The 25,695-nt window shown below is 44.9% G+C and overlaps 1 protein-coding gene across 2 annotated transcripts; it reads right to left on the bottom strand.

The window, feature by feature from the left end:
• Positions 1-9,468: 9,468 nt before the first annotated feature.
• ENSA (endosulfine alpha) lies at positions 9,469-22,676 on the bottom strand. 2 transcript variants are annotated; one of them, XM_033924492.1, is made up of 3 exons: positions 22,454-22,676; positions 17,675-17,800; positions 9,469-13,335 (listed from the first exon to the last, which is right to left on the bottom strand). In XM_033924492.1, exons 1-3 carry the CDS (start codon positions 22,520-22,522, stop codon positions 13,165-13,167), a joined length of 366 nt encoding a protein of 121 aa, XP_033780383.1. In that variant the 5' UTR covers positions 22,523-22,676; the 3' UTR covers positions 9,469-13,164. The 2 variants fall into 2 exon arrangements, with proteins under 2 accessions (XP_033780383.1, XP_033780384.1); XM_033924493.1 differs by having other exon boundaries at positions 22,463-22,670.
• Positions 22,677-25,695: the final 3,019 nt, after the last annotated feature.

Here is a 25,695-nt window from a genome sequence, read left to right as displayed (position 1 = left end):
AGACTGGGCGGAAGCGAGGGCGCGGGCAGTGGTTTTTTCCAGCGGGCGTCACGTTGCACGTCCTGACGTCCGTGTCGTCAGATACCACGTGACCGGGAGGAGGAGTCAATGGACAAGCGCGAAGCAGTACCTCAAAGTCTCCACAGAAGGAGAAATAGCACCGGCCGAACAAACAAGGCTGGGGGAAAGGCTATGTATTTATTCAAGTTTCTATGCCGTTCTCCCAGGGGAGCTCAGAAGAATTTACTCAAATACTCAAGCATTTTTCCCTGTCTGTCCCAGCGGGCTCACACTCTGTCTAATGGACCTGGGGCAATGGGGGGGGGGGGGGGGATTAAGTGACTTGCCCACAAGGAGCAGTGGGGATTTGAACCCACAACCTCCAGGGTGCTGAGGCTGTAGGTTTACCCACTGCCCACTCTAGAAATCAAAATGTAGTATAAGTGAACAAAAAGTAAAGGGCAGTGAAGCCACTGTGACATCACTGATGAGGTTGGCTCTTATTGGTGGAATGAGGCATTATGATGTCACAATACCAGCTCTGGTTACCAGAGGCTGAAACTTTTCACAATCTATCTTATGTACCTGGGGCAATGGGGGGATTGAGTGACTTGCCCAGGGTCACAAGGAGCAGCGGGGGTTTGAACCCACAACCCCAGGGTGCTGAGGCTGTAGGTTTAGCCACTGCCCACTCTAGAAATCAAAATGTAGTATAAGTGAGCCAAGTAAAGGGCAGTGAAGCCATTGTGACATCACTGATAAGGTTGGCTCTTATTGGTGGAATGAGGCATTATGATGTCACCTCTGGTTCTCAGAGGCTTAAACTTGTCACACTATTTATATATTCAATTTTCTATACTGTTCTCCCGGGGGAGCTCAGAACAGTTTACATGAATTTATTCAGATATTCAAGCATTTTTCCATGTAATGTAATTTATTTCTTATATACTGCTAAACTCCGTTAGGATTCTAAGCGGTTTACAGAAAAATAGACAATAGGGTGCATTAAAATTATAAGTAAAATAGGTACTTAGAAATTCCCTTACTGTCCCGAAGGCTCACAATCTAACCAAAGTACCTGGAAAAATGACAATTAGTAGAGTAATGAAGAAATAAAATAGAGAATAGATGAGAAAAATAAGAAAATAAACATTCTAATAAGACTACAATGATCTAAAATGTCTGTCCTGGCGGGCTCACAATCTATCTAACGTACCTGGGGCAATGGGGGGGGATTAAGTGAGTTGCCCAGGGTCACAAGGAGCAGCGGGAGTTTGAACCCACAACCCCAGGGTGCTGAGGCTGTAGCTTTAACCACTGCGCCACACTCTGGACGCTGATTTTATTCCATACAGAATCCACATTTGTGATAGAACGACCCAACACGGGACGCGTTTCAGCACCTGTGTGCAGCTCTACTAGGCTTTTATATACCAGGTGCTGATGTTCTGGGTGTAAGGGGGTCAGTGAGCAGTGGGGGTATTACCTTGATGCATCAGTTTGGGCACTTAGACCCTTCTAAAACAGGTCTAGTTCCAAACGTATAAGTTCCGTCCAGGATGTCTTGAAAAATGATTATCGTTGCAAGATGTCCATGTCTAACCCACCCTTGAGACCACCCATAACATGCCTCCACCACACCCTTTCTTGTGCTCTGAACATACAAAAGCTGGAACACCTCGTTAGACATACAGAAAGACAGTTTTGATTATCGGCACTTGAACATCCTGGCGATTAGGATGTCCAAGTGCCACTTTAGCATGTTTTATGGACGTCCATGTTTTTCGATTATGGGTCCCTTAAAATACTGCCTAATTGCTAAAGGCAATTCCCGCAGTGTGCAATTAAAGTAGCAGAAAAGAACTCCATTATCAATAGGCCTCTCCAACACGATCTTTACATTCCTCTCCAACTAATCTCATAGAAACATAGAAAGTTGACGGCAGATAAGGGCTACAGCCCATCAAGTCTGCCCACACTATTGACCCACCCTTTTAAGTCTACTGACCCCCTTAAGTATAATTGTAATTATACTGCCACTCTACTGACCCGCTCTTTCAAGTCTATACCCTAGTGACCCTATTCCTTGGCATGACCCTCGTAGGGATCCCACATAGGTATCCCATTTGTTCTTGAAGTCTGGGATGCTGCGTGCCTCGATCACCTGCACTGGAAGCTTGTTCCAATGCTCAATCACTCTCTCCGTGAAGAAGTACTTCCTGGCGTCTCCACAAAACTTCCCTCCCCTGAGTTTGAGCAGATGTCCTCTTGTGGTCGAGGGTCCCCTGAGAAGAAAGATATCATCTTCCACCTCGACCCGTCCCGTGATGTACTTAAATGTCTCAATCATGTCTCCCCGCTCCCTACGCTCTTCGAGAGTGTAGAGCTTCAATTTGTTCAGTCTTTCTCCTATATCATCTCTACGCCAAATAGTCCATATATCCCCACGATTAAAAATCTTTAGCGTAATTGCCCCATTTCTTTGGAATGCTCTTCCACTGCATCTCAGGTCGGACGCTTTGTCTCATTTTCATAGTTCACGCAAATCCTTTTATTCCAAGATGCATCCCCTGATTAACAACACTCCTTTTTAACCCGTGTTTTCTTTTCTTTTGAAATATGCCATTCAACATAGAAGGTTCAAAAATTTAATTCCTCAAATTATATCTGTCCTTTCCTGTGTTTTATCCTGTGTTCATTCATACATACATTTATTGAAACGATAGGAGCTTGTAGTTTGAAGTCTAGTAGCGATGCATGGTGGTGCTTATTATATATATCTCACCACTGCAGGTGCTTTATATAGCCAGCAGCCATGACTGATGAAGAATCAAGCCCTAACTTCCTACTTGCTTCAGAGAGAGAGCTGGCCAACAAGATGGCCCACTTGACTCACTTGTGTTAGCAAACTTTTTTTAAAAAACCCAATCTATTACTAGTATATATGTGATTCTGAAGCATTATGTCACTATTTGGTAGGCATGAAGTCACAATCTCAAAAGAATGTCACACATGTTGATGGGAATATGCTCAAGAGGCTAAAATGTTTGGGAAGCCCAGACATGTATGTATTTCTGATCAAATGACCCACTGTTGACTTACGAGTAAGGGTATCTCAGGGAGATGGGAGAAGAAACAGGGCCGTGGGTCATTTACAACACTGTAAAATAATAATAAGAGATTCCTGGCTACAGTGAAGGGGTTTGCTAGAACTGGGAATCCCTGAGTACACACTGAACCAGAGCGGCCACCTCTTTCTTCCTGACCCATACATTTGGATCAGCACTTTTCTCACTTGCTTTCTCAACTCCCATCAAGGTTATCAGGCTTTGTTATTTGACAAATGGTTATTTCTCTCTCTTTTTAGTAACAGAACAGAGAAAGGCAGATAACACCACAAAACAGTTCTGGGAAAACTGTAAAATACAAGACCCAGGTTTGCACAGATGCGGCATTAGTTTGGTGGAGATGGACAGCCACACCTCTGTTTTGACTCCAAACAGAGATATTGCACCATAAACAAGGACATTTGCCAAGTACAATACGGGAAACTCTTTATCAAGGACAAGGCCATCATCCTTCATTTTTCTTCTTAGAAATTACTTGTACCCCTGCCACCCAGGTCTCTAATTTGAATAGAAGTCTAGAGGTCTGTCCAGCTTCAAGAACACAAAACCGCTCTGATCGATGCAGTTCACAAAGCTAAGAGACTGTACAAGCACAGTGAACTACAAAATATCCATTGTAACAATTAAATTTCCTGAAAATCTCTAAGCATAGCTAGTTTAGGAGCATTGATCAGTGGAGAGCTAAGCTGGGGCATTTGCAAATTAACTACAGTAGCTATGGAATGTTTGTCCGATTTTGTTGCATCGGATGTGCCTGCCTTTCAAAATGATGGTTTCTCCCACTCCTGGACATGGCAAACTCTGCATTAGAGAATGACACAGGGACAAATTTGTCTCTGTCCCCACAGGAACCCAATTTCCCTGCCCTGTCCCCACAAGTTTTGGCACTGGTGCTGTACCTGCCCCATTCCTTTAAGCTCTGCCTTAACCACACAAGCCTCAAACACTTATGATTTTAAAGTGTTTGAGGCTTGTGCAGATGAGGACGGAGCTTAGGCATTGGTGGAATGAGGCATTATGACATCACAATCTGAGCTCTAGAATGTTGCTACTTATGATTTTAAGGTGTTTGAGGCGTGTGCAGATGACGACAGAGCTTGCAGGGATGGGGCAGGGACAGGAAAAGAACTCGCGGGGACAGAGAGAAATCTGTCCCCATGTCATTTTCTACTTGGAAGAATGGTATAAAAAATTGAATAAATAAATAGTGTCCTCCCCTCCCATCCTTCCCAATGACCATCTGTGTTACTTTTCCCCCCCCCCAACCCGATGACCACCCCCATGACTGGCACTAGTGTCCTCACTCTGGATGATCACCAGCATGCTGCCCCTCTGCCCTCCACCACCACACTCACTGACCAGAACTAGTGTCTCCCTCCCTCAACCCCCCAAATGAACATGGCATGTGTCCCTCCCCCTCCCTGATGACCAGCAGCACACTGCTATTCCTCCTTCCACAATTTCTGCCCCAAGATGACCGAAGCTGTTGTCATAGACAGGGACCCCCTGCCCCCCCGACATCACACATACCCGTAATGAACAAGTGGCTAGTGATCCTAGGTGTTGGGCCAGTATAGGGTTTTGAGCTTCTATGTATGCTCAAGGCCTGCTAGCTCTGAGATCCTCAGAGAGTGCGGGAACCGGCAGGCCTTAAGCATGTGCAGAAGCTTGCGGCCCAACAAAGATTGCTGGTAGCTTATTCAGCAGGGGTAACTGCGATATCAGAAGAGATATGGGGGGGGGGGGGAGTCCCCTGTCTTTGACAGCAGCGTCACTCATCTTGGGGAAGGAGTTATAGGAGGGTCAGCAGTGTCTGAGTGTGATGCCATTTGCAAGGGATAGGGGGCAGCAGTGCACCAATTGGAAGAAGGGAGGGGAAGGGGAAAAGCAGAATGGCAGGCATTGGGGGGGGGGGGAGAGGAGGGACTCGAATATAAACCAAATATATAGTATAGTTAAACACCCCCCCCAGAAGGAATGTGGTTCCTGATGGCATTCAGTGACAGTCAATGTAAAGGAAAGAATGACCAAACATGCAAGAGGATAAAAGGAGAAATTCACAAATTTCTTCCCTGGAGAGGAGAAATCTTTGTGAGAACATTTCAGATTCACTTACAGCACAGTAACATTGCCATTGCCTGGGTTTATCTAGGTTGTTCTTGTGAACAGCTGGATTGTTTATTTTCAAACCAGATTGCAGTCTCATACTGCTGGTATGACAAGGGTAGATTCAAATTGGTGGCTTCTGAATTAAGCTTCAACTTATGAGCCTGCAGAATATATATATATATTTTTAAAGCAAAAAATTATCTACTAGGCTGAAGCACAGCTAAGGTGTAGATATGCTAAAAGTCTGATAAATTTAAGTTTATAGGTAGGAACTCGTATAGACCACATATTAAGATTAAAGCTGTGCTGCCCTCTGCTGTCCACAGGAAAGAATTATTCCCAAGACAGCAGCTCAATTTATTAATTCCAAATTGTGAGTCAGGACTCCAAACTAGTACAACAAAATCCACCTAGGTGGGGTCTTCATAGTTGAATCTTTATTTTGCATCTCCAGGAGTCACACAACTTTATCTGGCACCCTATCGTGGCTAGATTGACAAGCAATGTATTACATGAAATATTTCCAACCTAAAGGGGTTAAGGAATGGCCGTAGCCAATAATGCCAAAGATATTTAAATTTACTGGGCCAGGAGGAAAACGGGTGAAAAGTCATGTAGTTATCTGCTCAGATAAAAGAGTGGTTTAAGTGGAAGGATAACACACCTATCCTCCGTGTCCATCAGCTTGCAACCTCAGGGTCATCTTTGACTCCTCTCTCTCCTTCTCACCGACAAAACCTGCTTCTTTTCTCTCTAATATCACCAAAACTAAACTCTTCCCCTCTGAGCACAATACCAAAGCTCTTATCCACACCCTTATCACCTCACCCACTGGTCGCCGTACATGAAGAAGGACATGGTACTACTCAAAAGAGTTCAGAGAAGAACGACTAAGATGGTTAAGGGGTTGGAGGAGCTGCCGTACAGCGAAAGATTAGAGGAACTGGACCTCTTCTCCCTCAAACAGAGGAGATTGCGAGGGGACATGATCAAAACATTCAAGGTACTGAAGAGGACAGACTTAGTAGATAAGGACTGGTTGTTCACCCTCTCCAAGGTAGGGAGAACGAGAGGGCACTCTCTAAAGTTAAAAGGCGATCGATCCCGTACAAACGTAAGGGAAGTTCTTCTTCACCTAGAGAGTGGTGGAGAGCTGTAACGCTCTTCCGGAGTCTGTCATAGGGGAAAACACCCTCCAGAGATTCAAGACAAAGTTAGACAAGTTCTTGCTGAATAAGGACGTACACTGGTAGGGCTAGGCTCAGTTAGGGAGTTGGTCTTTGACCAAAGGGCCGCTGTGTGAGCAGACTGCTGGACATGATGGACCACTGGTCTGACCCAGCAGCGGCATTTCTTATGTTCTTACCCCTAGACTACTGTAACTTGCATTGCACAGATCTTCTACATTACCAGCTCTCTCCCCCGTCAATCCATTCAAAATTCTGCTACACAACTTATATTCCACCAGAATCATTATGCTCACATCACCCCTCTCAAGTCCCTCAATTGGCTCCCTATCCATTTCTGCATAGTTTAAACTCCTCTTATTGACGTACAAGTGCATTAACTATGCAGCTCCTCAGTATCTCTCTCCATTCATTGGACATTCCCTCTGACGGAACGTGCTACCGAGGTGGAGCGCGGCCTGCGAGGTTCGCTACAGCCGGCCGGCAAACCTCAACAGGCTGCTTTGAAGAGGAGCAGCAGCAGCTGGTGAGTGAGGGCGGATGGGGGGAATCGCCAGAGTGTTCCAAAATGGAATTCAGCACGGAGGGACACAGCCCGGCACAGCGATCACAAAACCCTAAGTGCGCATGCGCGTTTAGGGTTTTATTATAGAGGATACTATCTTTTCCTGGACACATAAGATAGTTTACAATAAACCGTAAAGGGGAGGAGTATCACTTTCTATCAAAAATATTGAAACAAGCTTTGGAGAGAAAATAAAATATTGTATTGGCTGAGATGGGATGCTGCAGACGGAGACACGATCGTGGACAACCGAAAGTTGCTGTACCTAAATCTGCCATATCAGAAAAGACGTAGAGTATGGTGTAAGATGATCACGTTTTATCTCAAGACCAAACTCTTTAAGGCCATATTTTGAATAGTCGGCAAACAGCAGATTGATGCTTACGAGACGCCAGAGTAAAGAATGTTTCAATAAACCAGCCTTGAGATGAAGACAGCTAACTTTGTCCCTGCATTATGGCTGTATCCCCTTTATGTGACGCATTTAGGACCTCCTCCTCCAATGGACAGGCAGACTGGAAAGGCCATATGGTTATGTGCTTCACCAGGTATTACAGAAAACACAAACAGCTGAGGATCTGTTTATTCTTTTTATTACAAAAAGGTTTTGGGGGGGGGGGGTTCCCTCCAGCATCGCCGATCCGGTACCAAGTGTGTGTGTGGGGACTGAGTTTCTGGAGCTGCATTTGCTTAGCTGGGTAGGCCACAAGAGATGGGCCTCCAGTGTTTTTTTCTTTTGGAGCTTGCGTTATGTATGAGCCAGCTTGTGGGGGGTAATGGGGTTGCACCGTTGTATATGGTAGATGGACCGCACATACTATGTAGCAGGGTTGTTTGTCTTGATATGGATTTCCTTTGACAAATCATACACAACAAAAACAGATTTGACAGTTTAAAAAGTTTATTTCTATCTACCGCCCTCGTGCACAGAGCGTGATTGTACTTCATAATTAGGGAGGATCCTAGTCATAGCAAGAGCCAAAATTAAACCAAAGCTGTCATTAATGTCGTTGCTCTAGACTAGGGAGGAGAAAATGGCCAGAACGCGATACCTGGCTCTTCTTCCCAGCCCTCTGGGCCTGTACAAGTCTGCTCCTGTGACTTTCCACTTGGCTTCTTTCCTCGCACTTCTCTAATTAAGGGCAGTGCGCAATTCTCTAGCATGTAGTTTAATCATGGGACATCTAGAGAAAAGCCCTAGACGCCAGAAGCAACACATCCTCCTTTGTTACAAGGAAACATGACAGCTGTGGACGCTTGCTAGCTCCAACGTGTCAGTTTGCAATGGGAAAGAGCTGCATACACCTGCATGTTATAGTCCCTTCAGGACCCTTTGTATGAAAGTGAGAACACAGGTGCAATTCACGTTAACAACTTGTACACAATGTTGGTCAGAGCTTGGAAAATTGGAGGGGGAACAAGACCTTTTAGTAAGCCTCTCCCACCTAAAGTCCCACCAGGCCATCATGGAACCGTGGAGCAGATGAAGTAATCAGACTTACTTACGAGTGTGCTCCTAGGAGGACAGTCAGATCCGTTATACAGGAAATGCCTTTCCTGGGCCTCAGTCTCTTGGATGGCTTGCGCCTAACATGTACAACTCACAGGTCTTCCCGTGCAAACACTGTCTACCGTGTGATCCATAACTCATTCCAAATTTAGAAATCCAAACACTGCCGACGCTATTTGGCTTTGGCAGCCTACAGCTGATCTCCCCCACCTCTTCCAAGAATTGGAACTGGATACTAGGCCTTTCAGCATCCGATCCCTTCTTATTTCAGTTCTCCCTTCAGAACAGCAGCTCAGGAACCCCAGTCAGTTTTTTGGCTACTCACAAATACACAATGGCAAGCAGGGGGTGCAGGGTGAGACTCTACACAATGAGTGCCCAATGTCTGTTACTGGCTAGGTGGGCACCACCAGAACAGGCCATGGTGAAGCAGAAATCAAATCATCCAGTAGGTGAAAAGGGAATTCTGGATTTAACTCAACACTTAAGATTACTTGCATTCAGGAAGAGTCTCTAACCCTGGAGGGTTAAATGACTTGTCCAGTCACAATAAGCAGCTGTGGATTTGCACCCTGGCTTCCCTATTTCTCAGCCTCTTACACGACCACGAGGCTACTCCTTAAAAAAACAAACCTTACCACATGCGATCCAGCAAACTAATCAGTTTAGGCAGGCCAAATTGGACATGAAAGCCAACCAGAAATCAGAAGACTTCAAAGTTTAAATGAAATGTACCTTCTTTCCTTCCCCAGCTGCCCTCTTCAGGGCTGCGGCCATTTCTTACCAGCAAAGCAGGAAGTGCGGAGAATAGGGAAATGCCACATGCCTTAGCTCAGCTGCTAAGACCGACCCAGGAAAAAGCTCCCGTCCTGTTCATCACAGAACCATTTTCAAACCCATTCATTCAACACTCGGTGCATGAAGACAAGTCAAAGTGCAGTCAGGTGTATAAAGAAAAGAAAGGTAGAAGATGATGTAAAAAAATTATATATTTATATTTATATATATATATGCGCATGAGTCATATCTATTTACAATGTGGCTGACAAAGTTAAGAGCATTCAAGGAGACTGTACAGCTTTCATTGAATCTGCTTACAGCTGGGCTTGGAAGAATGAAACCAAAAAAGTTAAAAGCTTAAAAATGATACATTTACAAAGCTAGGCTGGCCGCCTTCCCCACCCACCCACAATTAAATCCATCTAAAATCCTTTTGCCTCTCTTGAAAGTCAATTGAAGAAAAACAGGAAAGGCCTTGTGCTGAATTGGACCAATTTTGGCTTTCGAAACAAAAATTGCTTGGGCAAAACTAGATTAAAAAAAAAAAAAAAGTGGGGGGTGGTGGTTCTAGTGAACAAAAGATCCTGCCTCGAGCACAGGAGGCAGACAAACACAGACATGGTACAAAGACTTGGAAGGCACAAGAAAGCAGAAAATTACTAGACAACGCCAGGACTCGTTACATTTACACTGCATGCTCAAAGGTGGGGACTGCCCAGGAATTATCACATGGAGGCCACAGGAAGCTGCGCCCAGCTCAAGAGGCGCTCTCGCTACTTAATCTGCTTTTAAGGAGTCGGATCTTAGACCTTCTTCAGAGCAACGATGCGGACAAAATTACGTTGAGCACGTCTCGTGAGTCTTTTGCTAGGCCTCACTTTCCAGCTCGGAGTCCAGCCTTGACCCTGCTGAGAAGATTGGACAGGGCCAGGAACACACACTAGCTCCAGGGATCTGGGCCTCCAAGAGCAGACTGTACGCCCGAGAAGCACTTTAATGATTTACAGAAAGTTGGCTGTGTTTCGCACATTGTAGTTACAAGCAACAGTAGTTACCAAAAAAAAACTAAAACAAAGAGGCAAGCAGGCTCACTCCCCTCTGCCCTGAGAAGCTATAAGTGCTTTATACTTGTGGAAACATTTTAAAAGCTCTCCATCTGTTGGATGTATACGAGATTTCGATTGAGGACATGCAGAAATAAGCCTGTATGTATTACTGCTATGTAGGCATGGGGCAGTCGTACCTTCAGGCTTCCTGAACGTTTTACGGCCTAACCAATTTATTGGTGCATGAGCTTTCAAGTAAGAGTCCACTTACTCTTCAAACATCATGTCTCAATAAAGCAATCCATTTATTTTACATCAGACTAACACAGATACCCCTTTTAAAGTTTTTACAATCTAGTGTTATCATTTTCTTTAAAATAACAGCACACATTATCTGCCTTGCTTTCAAGTTTTTAAACACCTGCTGTTCCATAATCCAGAGAACAAAACATCTTAAAATAACCCCCCCACCCCCCAAGTCCTGATTTTGAATGTCAGATTCAGGCGTCTACATTTGACTTAAACCGATGACTTTTCCTTGAGAGTCTACCCCCAAAATGCGCTGTAGAACATTTTGGAATGGGCACCCTATACAAAACCAAAAGGTTATTCGGCAAGCCGCAGCTCTCTTTGGGGACAGCATGAGACACTGCTATGGTCTGTGCCGACAAGAGCTCAATCTATCTGGTTTGTGCTGGAGATTTTGAAGTGTTTGTGTTTCTCTAAGATCAGGCTATGGGTGGCACAGGACGGAAAAGCTACATCTTTTAACTGCAGCTGTTTTCATGGAACTGCCCAGGCCACATTCCTAGCAGGACAAAATCCAGGGGCTAACAAATAGAGGGTGGATTCAAAAGTTTGGTTAAAAAAAAAAAGAAAAAAAAGCAAGTTAAAACAGTGCCCATCGAGTCCAGAGTTTCCACTTTTTCATATCGCAGGAGAAATAGCTTATGAATAAAACTGGAAACTCACTAGTGCAGCCCTCGATGGAGACTACGTTTGATCAAACTTTTGAAACCAGCCTCTTATTTGTTACGCTCCAGTTTGTGTCCTGCTAGGAATGTGGCTGTTGGTCCAGCCTAGGCTACACCTGGGCCTGAGCTGCTGGAAAATGTCCAGCGTTGGGATGTTCCATGAAAGTTAAAAGACGCGGCTTTGCTGTCCTGTTCCACCCGAAGCCCGATTGTTGTTTAACTTGCTTTTTTTGACCAAACTTTTCAAACCACCCTCGTAGATGCAACCAAAGCCTTCAAACATCATCCAGTCACAATATCTTCCACAGCTACTTGCATTAGCAGGAGAGCGTGTAGTCCAGGAAGAGAATGAGCCCCCATTAAGCAGGCCAGAACCCCTTAGCCCTGTTTTACGTATGTTGGAGAAAAGCCTTCTCACAACGTTCACGCTGGGGCTGCGATTCACAGCGTCGTTTCTTTAAAGATTTGGTATTACATCCGCCATTATTATTATTTTGAAAAGGCTTGTGGACAACTCCTAATCTAACCCAGAAGTCTTAATGACCTGGCGCAAACTAGCGATAACTCTTTAGACAAGAGCTAGGATCAGCCATTAAGATCCTAAGCCACTCAAGCAAATGATATTTGGTATAGTGCCCCAGAGGTTTCTTATGCTCACATAGCCCAGCAGTTCCATCTCTGGCTCTGCCACTGCACTTCACCCTTTGCTCCCCAGATCTCAAAGCTATATGTGTCCAGCAGCTGTCCTATCTCTGTGCCCCCTGTGGCCAGGACCCTAACACCACTTCCTGCATCCAGCTTCCCATGCTTCATTTTCTCAATTCATTCCCATCACATTTCAGTTCTTCCCCCTGTCCCTCTCCCACTTCCACATTCAATGCCTCCAGATTTTCCTTCTAATTTTTCCATCCCAGACTCAAATCCCACCCTTTCGATACCCATAGCTTTGCTCCAGCTGCCTGTCTAATTTGCTAACTTGTACAGACCACCGCTTTTTGTGGTTTTCTCCCAGTCTTCATCTCTGTAGACCTTTGCAGTGGGGAGCACATACTCCTCTCACCACCTGAATCAGCCACCACTGGACGAGCTATGCAAATTTTCTATATAGAGATTTTGGGTTTTTTTTTAAAGTCTCATCTTGATCAGTTCTCTGTGTAAATTCTCTTAAAAATTTAGTTTTAAAAAGAGCGTTATTGTGCAGGGTTGAAAACAAGCCCTCCCTACTTTTGGAAGGCCCCAAAGGGCTCCAGAAAACACCCCTTAACCTTATTATGGATGAACTCATTAGGTCAATACGTGAGACCGGGCCAGCTGATTTCATCTTCACTGACCTCTAAAGATTTCCCACCTGTGTAGATTGTATGAGAAAAGGTGTTTTAATACTAGCTCAGTAGCAACTTAAAACTATTTAGCTGAGTTCTTTACCGTTCTCAAGAAGGGGCGACTCCATTCACTTCCAAGCCACAATTCTGGGAGTGATATCAATGGAAGTTTGCTCTTTGCCCTTGGACCTGTATCAGTTTCATCACCGATTGCGAGTCTCAGCTCTACATCCCAGCAAGCTCTTGTACCTGGACAACCATCTTGCCTGTGAGATAAGCCCTTTGCCACCCTCCCCTTCCCCCACTAGATTGAGCAGCATGGTGGACATGGGACAGCAGGTGGGGTGGTGCTTGGCATTTATCTAATCCATTTGTTCAGCAACTGTAAAAACATTTTCAGCCCCCAGAGCAGCTTTGCCTTTTGCTTTCCACCCCCCTCCCCCCTTTAAAAGTACTGTGTTTGAAGAACTACGTGAATTCAGATCAATCAGCCCTATGATACAGCGATGTTCAGCAGGTTTGTCTGTGAAGCAGAGGCGCAGGTTACCCTGCCAGCTTGCTCGTTACGAGGGAGGACTTCCGCTGAGGCAGATCCTGCGGCGTTGGGATGTGATCTCCTGTCACCAAGTTCTTGTCAGGCCCTGAGCTGGGCAGCTGCTTGTTCTTCATCTTCGCCTTAGCCATGTTGTAGTCACCTGAGTCAAAGTATTTTTGCTGCAAAGACAGATATTGAAGGGGGGGGGGGAAAGAGGTGAGAGAAGGGTTAGTTCATTAAACCCAATGAAAATCAACAACCTACATTTATATTCCAATGCAATGGGAGCAGAGATCCTGAACTAATGGGTAGTCACCCCAAAACCCTCCCAGAGGACTATGCTGAAGCCCCTCAGTTTTCACTTCTGCGAGTTGAGAAATTGTCTTTTGATCTGCTATGATTTATTGTTTTATTTTTCAGATACTTTCTTTCCAAATTGCAAATTGTGCGGCTTTTGTACTGCAGAGGTTCCCAGGTTCCTGGGGCAGCCCTGACTGCAAGAAAACACAGTCTCGAAGAAGTCTGTTGCTAGCAGGCGTATCTAAGAGTACCTACCTAGCCCGCTTGCTTTACCAGTTAAGAAAGCTCAGGAACTGTTCCCCTGAAAGCATGGCTCGCCCTAGACTCTGTCTGGATCTTGAACGCAGGCTGTATGAGATCCGGGTCAGTCCAGAGGCCTGGCTGCGTTTCTCCTTCCCTCTGGTTAAAGCAAGCGGAAATCGGTGGGGATTGGGGTCTCAGTCCAACTTTTCAAGGTCCGGCTGGTAGCCCAAAGTAACTGGAATCTTTGCTTGCCTGAGGCAAAAAGTCTTCTCTTCTTCAAAGCTACACTTAAGCAGAAAAAAAGCAGTTTGCAGCACAGCAGGCACATGTGAGTACTGGCTATTGCAGCCTAGGGGGGGAAACCTTTTTTTTGTGGGGGGGGAGGTGCATCAGAGAATTGCAGTTTACAGCAGTGGGGGCAACCAACATTCAAACTGATGGCAACAGTGACCAACAAGAAAGCCGAAAGATTTTTCAGTCGAAGATACGAATCCAGAAGTAGAGAATGACCCGGTGGTTGTTACCCGTGGCTAACCGTGGGTAACCCGCCAAAACGGTGATCAAAAAAAAAAGGTCACCGCGAGATCGGGGACAAGGCCATTCACCGCCCCGTGGAGCGGTGAATGGTTAGCACGCGCGGTGAACGAGCGTTCGATCCGGCAGCTCCCTCTCTTCCGCCAGCCATGCATCTCCCTCCCTCCTTTTCCCTTACCTTTTCTTGTTGAAACTGGCGATTTCTATAAGGCTATGAACTGTATTACTGCCGGAGCCTTGAAGTTGCGTCCGTTGCCTGCTGGAAAAAATCTCCTCTGACGCAACTTCCTGTTTCCGGTTGCAATGGAGGAGACTTTTCTAGCAGGCAACCCGACGCGACTTCAAGGCTTTGGCTGTAATACAGCGCATAGCCTTATACAAATTGCCAGTTTCGCCACAAGAGAAGGTAAAAGGGAGGGAGGGCGAGAAATGCACAGCTGGCAGGTGGGAGGGAGCTGCTGGACCGCATGAAGGGTGCTGGGGGGATGGAGAGGAGAAGACGTTGAAGACGGGGACAGGGCGGTGAAAGGGAGAGCGGGGACGGTAACGGGGTGGTGAAGGGGACGGCAGAGACGGGGATGGGGTGGTGAAGGGGACGGCGGGGACGGGGCGGTGAAGAGGATGGTGGTCCGGTGACAGGGCAGTGACGGGGACAGAATTTTTCCCCGTGTCATTCTCTACCCAGAAGTACAGGCACAGACGTCTTAGTATAACAGTGGCCCGAGTTGGGGCTATTGCACATGTTTCCCCCTTGACCTATGATAGGCAGGGTCATTCGAAGAATAGCGGCCCACTTGGGTTTCATGATTCTCGTTGCCCTGGACTGGCCAAGACAGCCTCGATACACAGATCTAGTGCATCTGAAGAAAGACAGGAACCTCAAGCTTCCAGTTCTTCGGTATGAAAAATGGAGACTATTTCCACCTATACTAAGGCTTGGAAGAGCTTCTGAGGTTGGTGTAACAGCAGCAGCGTGGAACCCTTTATGGTGCCGATTGCTAGTCCTGTCTTTTCTCTAGGATGGCCTTGAGAAAGGCCCAACAGTTGGGTAACACAAGAGTACAAACTGCGGGTCTTTTGTGCTTTTGAGCACGGGTGGATAAGGTCCCCTTAGCCTCTCACCTGGATATTTCCAGATTTTCCAAGAGCATTGAGGCTACGTCCGCCGGCGAGACAATTTTTTCGACATGGAACTTTAACTTGGTTCTGAATGCTCTCTGTTGGGCACCGTATGAGCACTTACAGGGAGCATCGCTTATGGACCTTACAGTAAAGGCTGTCTTTTTTATTGGCTTTCAGCTCAGTAAGAAGGGTTTCAGAGCTGCAGGCTTTGTCAGGTAGAGAGCTGTTTCTCCAGTTCTCAGAGGCCAGAGTTTCAATGCAGACTGTTCTTTCCCTTTTGCCGAAAGTAGTTTTGGTCTTCCACATTAATCAAGAGGTCCGGTTCCGGTTGCCCACATTCAGTCCGACGATTTCCAGAAAAGAAGTTAAGATTTTGAAGTTGTTAGATGTCAGGAGAGTTCTTCTCAGATACCTCAAAGTGTTGAAATGTCCAAGAGTTTCAACTGTCCAATCATTTGTTCATCTTAAGAATTCGAGTCGGCATGGAAGGCCGATTTTTAATTCAAGATGGATTTGCATGGTGATATCCTCAGCGTACACTGGGAGTGGAAAACAATCCCTGATCTAATTGAAAGCATACTCCACTAAGGGGAATGGCAGCTTCCTGGGCAGTGCTGCCCAAGGAGATTTGTAGGGCAGCGACATGGGCCACTCTCCATACTTTCACAAAGTTCTACATGGTTGATTTAGCGGCTCGTCTGAACACAGCTTTTGGGTCCTCAATGCTGGCAGCAGACTCATCTGTCCTGCCCCAGACTCTAGGGACTACTTAGGTACGCCCCATTAGTTGAGATCTCTGCTCCCGTTGCACTGGAAAGATTAGGTTCTTACCTCGATGATAATCTCTTCTATAAACAGGAGCAGAGATCCTGAAGCCTGCCCCACAGATGTTACTGTCGCCCGATTCCTGTTTTTGACGAGTACTGTAATAGATTGCACTGTCTGCCTAAGAAGTATGTATTAACAGCTGTTTGAATTCCCTTTTTAAGCAGGGTCACTGAATGCTGAGGCTTCTGAAGTCTAAGAGCTTAACCAGAGTTGGTATGAAACTCCTTAACTGTTAGTACGAGTTGCACTCAGGTAGGTGGCTAATGATATTCCACCATGTACATGTTTATATCATATGCTTTATGCATGTTACTTACAGAGCAGAACAGAGTTATAACTATTATGCGGGGAGATTCCCCATGCCCCTCCTTTCTGTGTGTTATTTGGTAGTTACCTTTATTTCTTTGGCACAAACTGAAGGGCTGTGGTACAGACCTCTGGGAGGAGAGGTGGAGCCATGCATTAAGATTCAAGGCAGCTTCTGCAAGGAAACTTGTGGTTTCAGGGCAACCACCCATTAGTTCAGGATCTCTGCTCCCATTTATAGGAAAGAAAATTATCAAGGTAAGAACCTAATCTTTCTATCTAGCCTACAGTCCTTTGGCTCCAAACAAGAAGCAGATACCTGCTGGACTAGCTAGTGACAACTATCTAAACTAACACTGCACTACAATCTTGACAAAGTAAACCTAATGCATGAGGGACAATGCAGAACACTGTATAAAGTCACAAAGAATTCTGAATGTACGAGTCAAAGGACTTCACAGCTGAAATACTATTTTCATGGCACTTGCAGTTGACAACGGGAAGCTACCTGGAACCTAAATCATCCTACCGAAACCGATCACCTACCAACATATGGAAACAGACAATTTGCTAAGTAATGTAATGTAACCTGATTTATCTTCCAATGTTATTATGTCTATACTACTCATTCTGTTATTAAGTCTATACCCTCAACCTGTATTCTCCAATGTCATGTACCCTCCTGGAAATGTCCAGTTCTCTTCTTATGTAATCCGCTTTGAACCGCAAGGTACAAGGCGGAATAAAAAACACTAATGTAATGTAATGTAATGATCATGCTTGGAAAAAAATGCTTGTTACTAATCCCTGCCTTGGCCCCAATTTCTTTCTTCTTTTTTAAAATAATGTATTTATTGGCAAATGCAGCACAGAATGAGCCTTCGGAACACAGTACAAAGATGCATAACACAATGCAAGAAATAGCAAGCAGGTAAAAATATACAACTGTGAATGAACTAATACAAACGGTGCCTCACCACACACCAAAATTTTGAAATTATACCCCCACATCCGCAATTCACCTAATCATTCCTCAAACACACCTCCCAAAACACAACCACTCCCCGTGCGCATCACCCTGGCTCCAATTTCGAGCTCCCACACTTCTTCCCAGTAGAAATGACAAAATGAGTATGCAAGCTAGGTTAACAGCTTTATACAGTTATCAGTATGATTCACAAGTACCCCTTTCTGAAGTCTTTTCATGAGGAAGTCGGAACCACCTGGCTTCTGGCCCAGACTGGGATATTTAGCTTTCAATTTGAGCTCTTCTGACTTCTCTGGAGCAACAGACTCCTTCTCCTGTGAATCCTAGTCAGGAGAAGGAAAAGAAAAAAAAGGGAATTAAAACAGAATTTCAGGACTTCCAAAACTCCTCTAGCCTCAATTTTTGTTGAAAAAGTACAGTAGACTAATTATTTTAAAATATCTGGACCAGAACCTTTGTTTCGAGGCAGTCAAGCACTGATTCCAATGCAAAGTCTTTGCTTTTGTTCTGCTCTAGTAAAATCAGCATTTTCATTTTCTGTTGATTGCTACCATTTATCAAGCTTTGTTCTTTGGCTTATACAAAAGGAAAAGGATGAATCCAGAACCCATACACACTGCAGTGAGACATCTTTTATTACAGTACAATCTAAGCAGCTTGGCCTCTTCAGCTAATAGAAATATGAAACCATCTCAGACCGGCGTCCAGCTTCCAAGTAAAGCACCCCTAAGATATAAGGCTGCATGCCTTCTTTCCATGTTAAAATCACTACAGTAGTAGTAAAAAAAAAACAGAAGGAAAATAAATGCAATCTGAGACCCCAAAAAATATGGTAGATAAATACAGAAATGTCCTATCATTTGGGGTACCATTAGTTAGATGCCATCGACTCGTGTTCGAGTCTTAGCGACTTGATGAATTACAGATCTAAAAGAGATTGGTTTTGTGCTAGTCTAATAAGGTCATCCAGTATCACCCCCATTAATGTTTTCAACATATCCAGCCATCTGATTGCAAGTCACCCTCTTCGCCTGCTTTCTTCGATCTTCACAAACATAATGTCCTCCTCCAAATATCTTTCTCTTCTGACAGTGTGACCAAAATAACGTCATCATTTGGGCTTCAAGTGACATAGCTGGTTCTCTCTCTTCCAGAATCGATTTGTTAGTTCTTCTGGCGGTCCACGGCACGCATAAAATCCTTCTCCTGCACCAAAACTCAAATGAATCAATCTTCTTTTTGTCTTGTTTCCATAGTGTCCAGCTTTCGCATCCATAATTGCAAATTGAGAAAATGAGTGCGTGGACAAGTCTGATCTTCATTTGGCGTGTTATTTCCTTGCTCCTGAATACTTTGTAAAGAGCCCTCATTGAAGAGCGACCAAGTGCTATTCCGCGGAATATTTCTTCCCTACTAATTGCTTGTTTATGAAAGAGGCCAAGAGACAGAATAGAATTTGTAAAGGATTTCAATCGCCTTCAAGCTCATTTTTCTAGTTCATTATCGTCCAAGTACACCTGGACAGGCTGCCTTCTTATGAATTCCTCAAAGAAGCTCAGTGTGAATACAAAGATGGGCTTAAGAGTAAGGTTAATTACCGTCATGGTATGTGCAAGACTATTCCATTTGTAGAAACTGCCACAAGGCAACTTACAATTTAAAGACTAAAGGCCACATATTCATGACTTAAAACAAACCCAATAAGAAAAAAAAATTCTACCTATCAAACTTAAACAGGTTCTGCAAACAATTCTTACCCTGCCTAAAAGTTCAAGGTCATGCATTTGGGCTGCAAAAACTGTGTTAGTATGTGATGATGATCTTAAGGTGGGCACATAGGTTGAAAAAGATGGCGAAAGCTAGAACAATGCTATGGTGCATAGGGAGGGGGTCTAGGATGAGTCATCGCGGCTGTTTCAGCATTGAATCGTTGTCCTGCAACGAAACAGCCGCAAAGATTCAATGAGTCTGGGAGTTATAGCAGGGCAGGAATTTCAGGCCGACTGTATTTTTTTTTTTTGGGGGGGGGCAATGCCTCCTCCCAAATTCCCCCCCCCCATCTGTGATCCGCTGGCACCTCTCTCAGAAGAGGATTATTCACGATCAGGCATCTCTCGGGTGATGCCCCCCAACACCCCCCTCTCCACAATCTGCCAGCACCTCTCCCTGCTCCTTAAGGGGGTCGATTCAGCGGAGTCTCCTCCCTGTCCACAATTCGCCTGACCTGTGTCCTCGGTGACAATCGCAGCCGAGCTGAAATGTCCCATGATGAATCATAGGGAGAGGTATGGCCAGTATGAAAAAGGAGGTATTGCTGCCCCTCATTTAGAATATTGTGTAGAATTCAGGAGACCACACCTTCAAAAAGATATAAACAGGATGGAGTCAGTCCATAGGAAGGCTTCTAAAATAATCGGTGGTCTTCGTCATAAGGCGCATGGGGAAAGACAAAAGATCTCAATATGTATAATATTGGAGGAAAGGCAGGATGGAGAGATATGAAAGAGATGTTTAATATCTATGTGGCGAGTCTCTTTCATCTCAAAGGAAGCTCTGAAATGAGAGGACATAAGCTCAGGAGCAATCTAAGGAAATACTTTTCTACAGATGGATGGCATAGTCTCCGGTAGAGGTGGTGGAAACAAAGACTGCCTGAATTCAAGAAAGCTTGAGATTGGCACGTGGGATCTCTTAGGGAGAGGAGAAGATAGTGGATGATGCGGATGGGCAGACTGGATGGGCCATTTGGCCTTTACCTGTAATCGTGTTTCTACTTTACATATTTGTCTGGCACTAACCTGTCAACTAGGGCACCCACCAATGCTTAACCAGGAACTAGATCAGTGTGTCTCAAACTGTGCGTCATGAAACATTCCAGAACGTTGTTTTATTTTTGAAAAATATCTCTTCATAAGAATAGATGACATGTATATCACAAATGCAAGAGTCTGTGCGTAATGATACAACCACCCACACAAGCATCATTGTTTGACGCGATTCGTTCTTGAAAACTAACAGCAAGTAATTTTAGTTTTATTTTTAATGGAGTAGTTATCCTAACTTGAGAAACAAAGCAATCGAGGCTGTGTTAACCATTTGGATCTTCTTATCTTTGTGAACTTGGATTTTCTGCTCTGATAGAAATTATATCGAAAAAAAAGAGAACTGCAGATAGTGATGAAATGTGTATTTGCTTGTCCACTATTGAGTCACATTTTGAATTCATTTGAACTCACAAACAAGCACATCCATTGCAATGATTAGCAAATCTATTCTATGTACTTTTAGCTTTACCGCTGTTACATTACCCATATATAGCCTAAAGAGCTTTAAATAAATAACTCCAGTTTAATTTTTTGTTGGCTTTGCAATTTTATAATTTCAATTATATATAATGTGCTTCAAAAAACGTTTAGTATGCCGGAGCTAAAAAAGTTTGAGATACTGAACAAGACAAAGAAAATACTATTTCACATGTTGTCACCAAGTAGATATCATATGGGGAGAAATATAATTACTAGTGATCCAACAAGAAATAACTAGAGTGTAATGTGTTCAACTAAGAAAATACTATTTCACATGTTGTCACCAAGTAGATATCATATGGGGAGAAATATAATTACTAGTGATCCAACAAGAAATAACTAGAGTGTAATGTGTTCAACTAAGAAAATACTATTTCACATGTTGTCACCAAGTAGATATCATATGGGGAGAAATATAATTACTAGTGATCCAACAAGAAATAACTAGAGTGTAATGTGTTCAACTAAGCCAATCCTTCCACTTTTTCAACATTGAAGGGCTCACCATTTAGTTAGAGGGCAGCATGGTAATTCCACAAGATAAAAAAAAAATCAACTAATAAAATGCTGCCTTTAGTTAACAATTTCGTTTTGGAAATGAACATAGGTTGAGCTACAAATCCAGTAAAGCAGGCTGTTTGCTGTTCCAGAAGGCAGGTGTACAATAGGAATAAAAATCACAAGCTAATCGTTTTTGCTGCTGTAAACTCATCTGGACGAGTAGCACAGGGTAGTGTTTGAAAACAAAACAAAACAAAATACTGAGATATAATAAGAAAGGCAATACCACCCCCTCCCTGCTCCTTGTATCTCTGGGCAAGTCACCTAATCCTTCATTGCCCCAGGTACAAAATAAATACCTGAATATATGTAAACTGCTTTGAATGTGTGGCCGCAAAAAGGTGGTATACAAGTCCCATTCTCTTTCTGCACACTAAAATAGCTCATTTGCAAGGATTTAATTAGAAAGGGGAATAGACCCCATCCTGGAATACAAGCTTGTTTTTCTAGGCTTTGGCCACTTTGTAAATCATTTTTTTTTTAACCTTAATATGGGGCAGCGTCGGCATAAATAAACCTGAAATTACTACGCAAATTGTTGTACGTTACTAAGTTTGATTTGCTTTAATTTACTTTTCTCCTCGTGATATTAATATATGGATGTTTTCACTATATAATTGGGGTTCTTTTTATTATTATTTATGCTTTGGATTGTAATTTTCAGAAGCTTAATACAAATGAATGTTAGAGATCATCTCTATAACGTCTTGGCACCACCACCTCTATGACATCATACCCTGCCCTTATTTATGACATCAGGGAATAACCAGCCAATAAACCCGTCGCAATAAACCCGTCCTCCTCGCCGTTTCCACGGAAACTCCCCCCCCCCCCCGCTCGTCCCACCCCCGGAAACGCCAGCTTAGCCTTCGAACAGACGACAGCCAATCGGAACGCGCGCCTCGGCCACGAACCGGCGCTCTAGCCAATCGGGCGGGGACAGACGGCGACCCAGTCAGCAGGGCGTGGGCGGGACTTCCTGTTTCAGCACCTTTCGGCCGCAAGATTGCGGAATAAACGCTGAATTCCCAACATTAGGAAAACCAACAGACGAGGAGGGGGGGGGAGGGGCGTCGCGACCCGGGAAATCCTATTGGCCAAGCAACCGACCCTCGCTACCTGCTTCTCGTCGCCGGTCTCTTCCACGCGCGTCTCGGCACCTTCCTTCTCGGTCGACATTTCCGGCAGGGCGGCTTCGGCGGGCCGAGGGCGAAGGACGAGAAAAGCGAATCCCCCCGCGCGGCCTCCTCGGGCTCTCGAGTCGCCTCAACGCTCGCTTTTTCCCAAGATGGCGCCGGGCTGCGGTGACGTCACGCCGGAGCCGCGGGCGTCCTTGCACCGGCCAATCGGCCGCTGGGGAGGCGGGGAAATGACATCTTCGCCGACCAATGGCGGTGGGCTGGAGGAGGAGGGCTGGAAAGGAGAGAATTGACAGCCGGGGAGGTGGGCGGGGCGCGATGAAAGTTGAAGCGGCCAATCGGCGAGGCGCTCTTACAGCGCGTGCTTGCTGGGAGATGCATAACGGGACCGGATCCAGGACCTCGTTAAATAGAGTGCAAAATACAGACAGCAGATATAAAGTCTCAAAACTGACACATTTTGATCAATAAATTGTAAATAAAATCATTTTTCTTACCTTTGTGGTCTGGTGGTTTCACTTCCTTCCTTTCTCCCGCCCCCCCTTTCTGTCTTTCTTTCTCTCTCCCACCCCCCTTTCTGTCTGTCTTTCTCTCTTCTGCCCCCTCCTTTCTGTCTTTCTCTATCCTGCCCCCCTTTCTGTCTTTCTCTCTCCCGCCCCCTTGCTGTCTTTCTTTCTGTCTTTCTCTCTCCCATCCCCCCTTTCTGTCTGTCTTTCTCTCTCCCGTCCCCCTTTCTGTCTGTCTTTCTCTGTCCCACCCCCCCTTTCTGTCTTTCTTTCTCCTGTCCCTCCTTTCTGTCTTTCTCTCTCCCGCCCCCCTTTCTGTCTGTCTTTCTCCCGCTCCTCTTTCTGTCTTTCTTTCTTTCTCTCTCCCGTCCCCCCTTTTCTGTCTCTCTCTCCCGCCCCTTCTCTCTTTCATTCCTTTTCACGGCCCAGCCCTCCCCAAGCTGCCGCCTGTTTCTCCAAGCCACCGCCACCCTAACATCATCTTCGTGCAGCGACTGCCCAAGCCTTCCCAACGATTGGCTGGCCTGGAACTTCCTCTCCGACGTCGGGGTTGGGAAGGCCTGTGCAGTCGCTGCACGAAGATGATAGTCCGGCGGTGGCTTGGAGAAATAGGCGGTAGCAGCCCATTTTTAGTTTGCCCGTCCCGCTCCTTCTGAAAACGGGACATTTCGGCGTCCCGAAGCTGTGCGTGGGGACAACAAGACAGGTGAGCTAAAAACGTGATGGTCCCATTCAAAATAGGACGTATGGTCACCTTACAGATGCAGGACTGGAATAATTTAGGCTTGTCCTGGATTTTTGTTCACCATGCATGTTCACCATATCCCAGTGCATTTTAGCATATGCAATACTAATTTCAAGGGCTACAAATCCCACAATGTGAGTTCAAAACCTGGAAATGGAGTTCTTGGCAGCCTTGTGAGGTCAAAAGCAAAACAGCGAAGGAAGACTCTGGTGTTCAATGTCTTTTATTGGTATATCGTGACTCGACACAATCGTGTTTCGGCCCTACCTGTGGAATGGTATAATGCGTTTTTTTGGATACGGGGAGCCTTTTGCTGCATTATAAGAGAGTGTTTTATGTTTTTCTTGAGAAGAGACTAGATACTATACTATTCCATTGATAGACTCCTGAGGCAGGCCCAGTAGGGCCGAAACACAATCGTTTTGAGTCACGATATACCAATAAAAGACATTGAACACCAGATTCTTCGCTGTTTTGCTTTCTACTTTCCAAGTTTTGGGATGTTATCATCTCCTGTTTGTCTGAGCCCTGTGAGGTCACCATCGGGGGTTGTTTGGGGGTGTTGAACGGGAGAAGAGTGAGTAGGATTACCATATGGTTCCAGAAAAAGGATGACGGATTGAGACATCTTAATCTGTCCTCTTTATGTCCATTGCTTTCAATGGAAGTAAAGCCCAGATATCTCAAGCCATCCTCCTTTTTCTGAAGCCATACCCTAGGAATGTGTGTTGATAAGGTGGGCCGACTCAAGGTACTAGCTTTTGTATGGGCATACCCCTTCAACCTGGTATCTCCCCTTCAACCTTGTGATCCAATATTGCCCTCTCGCAAGTCTACCCTTCTTGCTTGACCAGGTGAAGCACTGGCTCAGGGCACTGATGATAAAGGTGCCAAAATCTCAGTCCGGTATCTGTTCCTAGAATCTTTTGTTACTCTTTGGGATTCTGGAATGTTTCTACTTGGGTATTGGTCAGGTACTAGTGACCTGGATTGGCCACTGTGGCTTGATGGACCATTGGTCTGACCCAGTAAGGCTATTCTTATGCTCATTTGATTTTTGCATATTGATAAAAATTATTCAAACAAATGTGTGACATGAACAAAAAAAAGTGCCTGAAAATCATGAAAAAAAGCAAACTGACCATGCCTGTAGACATCCCTACTGCACACTAGTGAGCAAAAAGTCTTTGATGCCACTGAGATGTTGGCTCAACGAATTCTGGAGTTTCCTTAATTAAGAGATCAACTTTTATGTGAGCTCAATGCACTGGAGCTCCATCCTGTTGAAAAATTAAGTATTCAGAAATGTCTCAACTTTCAGGCAGATGTTTCTGCTGCAGTAGGATATTTTTGAAAAATGGAATCCCTTTTTTTTTTCTGGACACCGTGTACAACTGTAGAATTTTCATATCAAAATCTTGGAGAATTAACTGGGGGAAGGAGGGAAACCTAAGGTTCGCCTAGGGTGTGAATCAGAAACAAAGTGAAAAATGTGACTGAGATACTTCAAGGTCTACATATGACCTTTATTATTGAGACAATTAAAAAGAGAAATGCAGGAATGAGAGCTCTGCACAAAGTGGTGCTGACGCTTGTGGACCACTAGATGTCACTGTTAGAGGGGAGAACTTGCTCTGGGCAGCCATCACTAGCTCCAGAAACTTTCCTGCCTGAGACTCAGTCTGACTGCGACAAAGTCACAGAGCCGCTGGAAAAAGCAATTGTAAAAGCCCATTCCCTCTAAACTAATGCAACTCCAGGGACAAAATGAAGAGGCAATGATGACCTATTTGTAACTACAACCTAATTGTATTACTCGTTGTACTGATCTACCTATACAAGCAACCAGTGGCATATAAGGGGGGGAGGGGGGCAGGAGAGCAGACCACCCCGGGCGCCATCTTGGTGGGGACACCTGCATCTCTTCTCCTCCCCGCCGTGCACACGCCTTCAATTTCCCGC

This window comes from Geotrypetes seraphini, chromosome 16 (assembly GCF_902459505.1).
Source record: "Geotrypetes seraphini chromosome 16, aGeoSer1.1, whole genome shotgun sequence".
Classification (NCBI taxonomy): Eukaryota; Metazoa; Chordata; class Amphibia; order Gymnophiona; family Dermophiidae; genus Geotrypetes; species Geotrypetes seraphini.
The sequence above is the reverse complement of the archived record's forward strand: the minus strand, read 5'-3'. Positions and strand labels throughout refer to the sequence as shown.